Source organism: Thalassophryne amazonica, chromosome 2, assembly GCF_902500255.1.
Source record: "Thalassophryne amazonica chromosome 2, fThaAma1.1, whole genome shotgun sequence".
Lineage (NCBI taxonomy): Eukaryota > Metazoa > Chordata > Actinopteri > Batrachoidiformes > Batrachoididae > Thalassophryne > Thalassophryne amazonica.
This window is the reverse complement of record NC_047104.1, coordinates 72,292,527-72,301,708: the sequence shown is the minus strand read 5'-3', so window position 1 is coordinate 72,301,708 and position 9,182 is coordinate 72,292,527. Positions and strand designations below refer to the sequence as shown.

Sequence of the window (9,182 nt, the reverse complement as noted above, 5' to 3'; positions counted from 1 at the left end):
AAACCACTCGGAAAATTCAGATGGATTTCGGTGAAGATTCTATCGGCGTCACACAGATTAAGGAGGATTACAACCGGATTAAAGATGGCCCACAGCGGCTGAGGGCGCGCCGCGCTTTGAGCGGCCATCGACAGGCTGAAACGACCAGATCATTTCCAAAGTGAAGGCTGTGTTGATCCGGGACGTCGTGTGACTACCAGAGAAATTGTGGAAGAGGTGTACATCAGCACTTTTGCGGAAAAGGTCGGAAACTTTTCTAACAGACCTCGTATGCTCAATTATTCCAATTTCCACCCTGTGTGCAGCAGTGGTTAGAATAGTCATATCGAAAAAAATTTTGCACAAAGCATTTTCTCATCAAGATGAACAACTTTGTCAAGAAGCACCTTAAGAAAGTCACTTCAATTTTTGGCATACTGTAGAAGGCCAGCCTAATGTACACCCACTCAAATATTTTATACAGAACTCCAAAAATGTTTATTTTTACAAGAACAAAATTCTTATGCAGCAAGGATTTTATTTTATTTTTTTGTTCTGTTAATTTCATTAACAAACATACTTAAAATTAGTTTTTATATGTTCATGAAGATCTCTCTGTTGAGGTTGTTGAGCACAGTACACAAGCAGACATCTGAGCAGAATTTCAATACACGCATAACCTGTATCTCACTGTTCTACGACCAACCCATTCTCTCTGTGTTCTCTAGGACTTCATCATATAACCAGCTGTCAATGAACTCCTCGCTTTTTTCCATAAGGCAAAACAGCTGACGATACTCATCTGGAAAAATTTGTCCTGTCAAAATGTCCTCCTTTAAGTTCATCTTTGACAACAGTTCACTCCCACTATCAGGTACCCAGCAACTAAAACACACAAGGGAGAGTATATTTTTAAGGGCATAAAACATAAAAGTGAAATGGTTTGATGCAACATGTATGTCGTATAGGTTGATCTGCTTACTTGAGCTTGTCAACAAGCTTGACTGACTTGGTGACGAGACACTGTTTGACCATCATCAGCAGGGCAGAAGCATTAAAAGGAGTGAGGCCAGCAGAAAATAGATCCCGCCGCGGACGTAGACGTACCAAACACAAGTGATCATTAAGAAGCTGAGGACAAATTGTTGACAGAGATAGGAGACAATAGGAACTTGTATTGAATGGATTCCAAGTTTACATGGCTAATATTATTACTACTACTTCCCAGTGGTGGGCACAGTTCCGATAATCCGATAACCGATAACTATCGAAGATAAAGTTTTCATTATCGGATTATCTTTTCAGATAACTTTGAAAACCATAATCGGACTAATTATCTTCCAATAAATTTTTGTCCGATAATTTTTAGACCATTAATGTGGTGAACAAAGCTGAACAGCTACAAACACTTATAAAATTTAAAATCAGTTGAGCACCTACCTGTTAAATGTTTTGTAGTAAATGTGTAGTTCTACCCTCTGTAAACAGAGGAGAGCTGCTTCTAGAAGAAACCACTCTATCCTCTGCAGGCAAAAAGAGACTGATCACAAAAAAAAAACCAAAACCCTCATTTCTTTTAACCCCATACTGACACGGCGGCAATATCACCCAACTCATCCAGAGGCATACATTTTTAACTTATGGTTCAAATTTTAACCAAACTAATTTTGGACAAGTTATTTAAATTAACGTCATGTCTGAAGTTTTATAAAGTGAAAATATCAGATATATGTTTTAGTTTTAAAGTAATGCGCAAATGTTTAAGGTTTTAGTGTGGACATGCTGTGTTCAGGTGCATTATGGGTATAGGATAATCTCAGTATGTTCACGACATGAAAAATGCATTTGAGACACTCTGATCAGGCTCCACGGATAATAGCATTAAACACTAGTGCCTAAAACTCTTGTGAATATATTCTCTTGGTTTATAGACGTTATTGTGTTTGCGTTTATTAAATTCCACGCATCTTAAACATAGCAGAGTAGCAGCAGACACAGATTATCTGGAATTTTGTTTTGGCAAGTCTCTACTGCCATCTACTGGCCAGTAGTGTTCATGGCAGTATTCAAATTGAAGCTGGGCTGATATTTTCAATCACTGTACTCGGTTCCGGGGCAGCACAGTGGATTAGTGGTTAGCACTGTTGCCTCACAGCGAGAAGGTCGTGGGTTCAATTCCCGTGGCCTTTCTGTGTGGAGTTTGCATATTCTCCCCGTGTTTGCGTGGGTTTCCTCCGGGTGCTCCAGTTTCCTCCCACATCCAAAGACATGCGGGTTAGGTGGATTGGAATCTTTAAAATTGTCCTTACGTGTGTGTGTCTGTGTTTGTTTGTGGCCCTGCGACAGACTGGCGTCCTGTCGTGGGTGTACCCCGCCTTGCGCCCTATGACTGCTGGGATAGGCTCCAGCCCCCCGCGACCCTTAATTGGACTAAGCGATAGAAGATAGATGAATGAATGAATGAATGAATGAATGAATGAACTCGGTTCCAGCTCAAACTGTACCACAGAACCGCAAGGTGTAAAAGTTCAGAGCGCATGATTTATGTTCTCACACACATTGTATGTTCAAAAACCACACGTCGGACTCGTGTTTCCAGAAGCAAAACGTAAACAGAAGCTTTTTTTCCCCCCCAAACGTAATTAACAAAAACCCTCGATGGGAGACAAAACACTACAAGACAGGTCTGCGGTGTTTGCACAGGCACAGTGCGAGAGGTGGTCGTGAGATGTTAAACGCAGCTCGTTACTCCATGTATACCAAATGATGCAGGACGTGCGATTAACCTGAAACTCCGTGCGATCCAAAAAATTCTCACACCAACGAAAAATCAGCTGAAAAAGGGCCAAAACTTGCACTGGCACCAGTAGATCATGGCAGTGTTCTATTTATTTTGACACCGGTTATATCAGACGGTTATCTAATTACAACTTGGCTTTTTTTTAATGCCTTTTTTTGGGCATATTTTACAAAAGCACATTTATCTATAAACACCAACACACAACACACCTCACATTAACATGTCGGTTTACATAACCAATCAGTGTTAGCGGAGGCACACTTTACCCAGAATGCCATCTGTGTTTGTTACAAAACTTCAGAATTAGTGCATTATTCAACATTAAAAGATGTATGTTATATCTTAACTTTGCACAAATGACAGAATTGACATTAATGGAGTTATTCTATCAGTATTCATTTTATTTACACCAAACCATAAATCAGCACTGCTTTATTTTCCAAGACCTCGGCCTGACAGCAGCGTTGTGACCGAGTAGAGTTGAGCTTTGTTGCTCCTCTCAGCTGCGTTTGTGCTAGAACCATGTAGTAAACTGGAGCTTCCAGCAGAGGGCAGGACACTCAAAGACAGAAGTGCTGACTCATTGTTTGGGTCTGTAGTCGCCTTTGATGCTTTCAGAAGTGATCATGGTGTTAAACTCAAAATCAGCTTGTTAGTAGTTGCAAGTGTATCAGAGACAATACTGGAATTTATCGGTTATCTGTAACTTCCGATACATTTTTGGGTGGTTTATCGTTTTAACTTTATCAAAGATAACTTTTCAGTTATCTGATATCAAAGTTAATTTTTTGGTTATCTATGCCCACCACTGCTACTTCCTTACCTTGCTCTTTTTATGAGATACTTTCTGCTTTGGAGACACGACAAAAGATGTCAAGGGTTCCTGCAAATGTAAAAATGAATATATTCACAAGGGGGAAAAAAAAAATCATTTTTTTCTTCAACTTTACCAATCTTACAATTAATGGTAGGGAACAAAAATAAGTGGAATTGCAATAGGTCTATTGAAAAGCAATTAAAAAAATTCTCTCAGTTTACAATTTACCTTGTGCAGCAGTTCAATATCACAGGCCATCTGCCAGAGAACACTGAAGGCTCTGTAGTTAAACATTTCACCAGGAGGCGCCATCAGTTTCTGACAGAGAGAAAAAAAAAAGTATATAATAACATGAAGCATTGAATCTCAGATATGAAGCTCTGATAGTGACAGAATTTATCCTGACTTCTGCATACAATCAAAACAAATTTTTAGGTGATTAGTTAAAGGTTTCTATTTCAAAAACGTTCAGTGCGGCAACAAAATAATTACTTGACAGCAAACACAGTATCTTTGGGTTGTTTAAAATAAAATAAAATAAGACATTTGAAGATGATTTGGGTTAACTGGGGTGTAATACATTTGTTAGCCTTCTTGCTATGCTTGCTAAGTTGGTATGCTTATACAACAATAATTTGATCTTAACAAACACGACATCTAATTTCACCATACAATTGTACTCAGAATGGTCAGACAAATTGTCAGGCTTTTTAAAATTATTATTTTACATACTGCTAAATGGTATAAACTTGACTTTGTCAGAGGGATGCATTATAATTGTAAATTATTTGAGGCACTGTGAGATAAATTGGCTGAAGCTGAGTTAAAGGTAAATTAATTCTTTAACTTGTGCAAACATAAATTTCTGTTATTTTTAGGTGGATATTTTAGGGGAGAAATCTCAAATATTAAAGCAGTAATGTGTGTAAAATTAATACATGCTTCAGTAGAAGAATGACTCATACTTGGAACAAAACTGTTACAAGTTCAGTTATTATTTACCGTATTTTCCGGACTATAAGTCGCACTTTTTTACATGTTTGGCCGGGGGTGCGACCTATACTCAGGTGCGACTTATAAATGAAAAATATACCGGTAGGATCTCAATTAATTTACTGTAACAAAACAATTTTACGTGACAGAGTCGATCTATGTTTTAAAATGGCCACCAGAAAAGGAAATGCAATGCATCATGGACACTGTAGTATGGCGGCCGTCCTATAAGTCACGCTGGTCGCGATAACCAATCAGAGAACAGAACGTTGGACGCGTATTCCTCACCTCACCCACAGCGTGTGAAGCTGACGAATACGGTGCTTGCTGTTATTCCGGCATGGCGAACAAAACAGCTTCAACCCTTGGATATCAGTGTGAGCAGAGTGTTTAAGTTGACGCTGAGAGCTGCGTGGGAGCACTGGGTGAGCGACGGCAGAGGATTAGTGTGTGCACTTGGAAGGAGCTGGCGTCGAAGATTGTGAATAGCGTTTGAAGCAGACGAACATGGTGTTTATTCCGGGACGGCTAACAAAACAGCTTCAACCCTTGGATATCAGTGTGAGCAGAGTTGACGCTGAGAGCTGCATGGGAGCACTGAGGATTAGCGTCTGCACTTGGATGGAGCTGGATCGACACCGCTGGGTGGTCATGAGCTGCGCAGGTAGGTGCTGCATGGTTCGGCTCGCAATGTGGTCCGCAAAATACAAACATATCTGTAGGTAAAATGCAGCTCACGAGAGGGCACTCAAGGCTTGTGTGACTGTTCCTGCGACTTCTGACTACCATAGAAAAATAAAAATTTCAACGTTACTGATAACTTAACAAGACAATGGAGAAGGCCCGAAAAAAATGCCACCAAAAACAAAATCATACTCTGCAGATTGTAAGTTACGACTGGTGAAATATGCATCTGAAAACGGTAGCCGTCACAATATTATCATCTGAACTTTTCATGTTAAGTTAACATACCTGTATGTCCATGGGACTTATAGTCCAGCGCAACTTATTTATGGTTTATTTTTCTTTATAATGATAAAGTGGCTGGTGCGACTTATTTATGGTTTATTTTTCTTTATAATGGATAAAGTGGCTGGTGCGACTTATACTCCGGTGCGACTTATAGTCCGGAAAATACGGTATATCAAATCATTTGGGTTAAAGTTGGGCCCTGTAATTAGCAAATGGAATTTTCACATCTGTAGGTAGCTTCAAAGACAAACATTTGCCATTTGCTAAACTCTATTTTGTGACAAAGCATAGTTTAACCAGTAATATCTAAATGGGTGTCAAGCAAAGAATTTGAGGCAGTAAGCAAATTCAATTTATTTAAAATTATACAGCGCCAAATCACAACAAAGCTGCCTCGAGACACTTCACAGAAGCAAGGTCTAACCTCAACAACCCCTAGAGCAGGGGTGCCCAAGTTCGGTGGTCGAGATCTACCTTCCTGATACTCTTAGTTGTCTCTCTACTCCAACACACCAGAATCCAATGAAAGACTCATTAGCAGGCTTTTAATGAGCCTTTCACTGGATTCAGGTGTGTTGGAGCAGGGAAACAACTCTAAGAGTGTCAGGAAGATCTCGAGGACCAAACTTGGGCACCCCTACCCTAGAGCAAGCACACAGGCGACAGTGGTAAAGATAAACTCCTGACAATATTGAGGAAGAAACCTCAAACAGACCAGACTCAGAGAGGTGACCCACTGCTTAGGCCATTCTCACAGTAACAAGGTTTTTACAAAGCTTTACAAAGGTGAAGAAACAGAAGACAGGAAATCAAAACAACATGGCATAACAAAAGAATATGTATTTGATGAGACGTCCTTGCAGGCACTTGTCATACAGCAGTCCTCATGCAGTCAGTGGGCCTGTTCCCACAGCAATGTCCATTCCAAACTGCAGTCAATCCGGCACCCTGTCTTCAATGGCCATCCCACTATCCGTGCCTCGGACAGAGAGAAAAAGGGCAGAATTCGGCCGGGAAACCTAAGGTATAATTCATCAGCAGTAAATCAACAGGAAAGCAGAGAAAATACACAGTAATATTTGGTCCCAGTCCCAATAGAGTTAAATATACTATATCACAGTCCTAAATCAATTCTATCACAGTGTAAAATCAACTCTTATCAGAGTAGAAACACTTGATTTGACAAGACGGTAGAGCTGATTTCACTCTATAATAGAGTGTATTTTACTCTATTTAGACTGGGACCAAATGTTAGGACCCCTTCACACATAGTACAAATGTGGTTGAACTGCGCATGAAGCAGGAATCGTATGCAATATGTGTAAAATCGGAGCTGCCTCTAACACCTCGTACACCTGTTGCCACAACTATTTGCTCACACCAGTGGCAGTAAGACAGAGTGTGCCCTGTGAGAGCCCATTCGAGCCGTCTCGCAGCAGGTGTCGGCCAAATTACAGGTGACACACACAAACATTCGACACCGCTCGCTTGGCACAAAATGTGTGGCCATTCGCGCTATCAGCACGAAAACAGTCAGCAGACGATCACGTTCAAGCTGGCAGTGAAATTTGTCTAAGTGACCCCATGACTGTGAAGTTGTCGAGTACATATGTGGCATGCCAGAGCATTGGCTCCCCCCACAACACGTGTGCGTGTGTTTCACACTCCCCCACAGGCAAGGCACCTCCCATCTGATCACAGATTGACACCTTGGTCTGTGCACTGGATGGACAAGAGGCATGGCTGGCTGTCAACAGCAGGAGCTGTTGACAACTGTAGTTCTGGACGTTACAGCTGCAGAACACGTACCGTGTTTTGACAGACACGCGTATGTGCTTGCTGTCCCCACGTGGAAATACATAAAAACATATCGCTTTTGCAACGGAATGGAGAGTCCGCACATTGACAACTATCCCAACTGAAATGGACAGTCAGTTCATGTGGACGATCTGAATGTCACGTCTGTCTGACAGGACACGCGTGTCTTGTGAATGGCGCACTGCAGAACTATGTAATAAGCCAACAGTATGACAAATACGCCACTTTCAGTCACGTATCAGCAGAAATACGCCGTAACAAATGCTGTTTGGTCAGTTATCATTGCGCTTCTTTCTTAAAAAAAAAAAAAAAAAAAAATTGTCCTTGTTGATTTCAGGCATTTTTCCGCACCTTTTATAGGACAGCGATGGTACCGTAGTGGTAACGTTTCTGGCTGACAATCAGAGCTTTTGTAAATTGCAGGTTCAAATCTCGTGGGTGGCATGTATTTTTTTTTCACAGAAGCTGCGGAATGTGGTTACACATGCTCCAGCTTCTCAGTTTCAATTTATTTTGATTTATATAGCGCCAAATCACAACAAAGTTGCCTCAGGGGGCTTCACACAAGCAAGGTCTAACCTTACCAACCCCTCACAGTGTTTCTGCTGCGGTGGTGCACGTGATGGTGCCGTGCACGACACCGTCACGTGCACGAAACCATCGCAGCGGGTTTGTTCATGCCTGCCCGTCGGCTCAATGTTTTCGTGGTTCGCTCATACAACCTGTTCTGTCGTGATTCATCCTGATTTGTACTTATTCATACTATGTGTGAAGGGGCCCTTATCTCGGCGGAGTATATTTTACTCAGCAAAATTAACTGTGGACTAAGGTGATTGCCAGCCGCTAGCCCTAAGCTTCACTAACAGACACAGAATTTAGGTAAAGTTAAGGCTGAGACCTGTTTCATTACTAATAAAATTAATTTAAAAGGATAGGAAGCAAGTTCTACACTATGCCAGTATGCTAGCCATAGGCAAGGGAGAATAAATGCGCCTCAACTCTGGACTTGAATGTCTCTACGGAATCAGACTGTTTTATCTCCATAGGGAGATCATTCCACAAAACAGGTGCACCATGAGAGAAGGCTCTGTGGCCTGCAGACTTTTTAAATTCACCCTAGGGACACAAAGTAGTCCTGCACCCTGAGAACGCAGAGCCCGGACCGGCACATGGGGTTTAATTAGGTCAGCTAAGTAAGGAGGTGCTAGTCCGTGAATAATTTTATATGTTAATAGCAGAACCTTAAAATCCAACCTCACAGAGACAGGAAACCAGTGAAGAGATGCCAAAATAAGTGTAATGTGGTTGAACTTTCTGCTTCCTTTCAAGAGTCTCGCAGCAGCATGTTGAACTAATTTGAGACCTCTAATGCTGGACTGTGGTAGAACAGAAAATAGAACATTGCAGTAGTCCAGTCTACAAGAGACAAATGCATGAGGATGAGTCCAAGGAGCTAATTGTTCCACCCTGAAAGACAGATTATTATAGCATCTAATGACAGACAAGGGTGTGTTTATTCAAATTTGCAATTCATGGATATTTAGTTGTATTGTATATTGAGTTATATTGTAGCCTGCGTTCACAGTGGTGGGCACAGTTCCAGTAACCGCTAATTATCGAAGATAATGTTTTAATTATCGGATTTACTTTTCAGATAACTCTGAAAACCATTTTCGGACTAATTATCTACCGATACGTTTCGGTCCAATAATTTTTAGACGGCTAACGTATTTTTGCAGACGTGGTAAATAAAAGCTGAATAGTTACCAACATTTATGAAATCTAAAATCAGTTGAGTACCTA

At 41.0% G+C, this 9,182-nt stretch overlaps 1 protein-coding gene across 2 annotated transcripts in view; it reads right to left on the bottom strand.

Moving 5' to 3' along the window:
- Positions 1 to 352: 352 nt before the first annotated feature.
- tfb2m (transcription factor B2, mitochondrial) overlaps positions 353 to 9,182 on the bottom strand; it is a 29,338-nt gene continuing 20,508 nt past the window's right edge. For both annotated transcript variants that reach the window (XM_034187854.1, XM_034187861.1), the window contains exons 7-10: positions 3,825 to 3,914; positions 3,603 to 3,662; positions 962 to 1,110; positions 353 to 864 (exon numbers count right to left, since the gene is read on the bottom strand). In XM_034187854.1, coding sequence (XP_034043745.1) covers positions 675 to 864; positions 962 to 1,110; positions 3,603 to 3,662; positions 3,825 to 3,914 — 489 coding nt within the window. In that variant the 3' untranslated portion in view covers positions 353 to 674. The remainder of the gene's footprint in view (positions 865 to 961; positions 1,111 to 3,602; positions 3,663 to 3,824; positions 3,915 to 9,182) is intronic.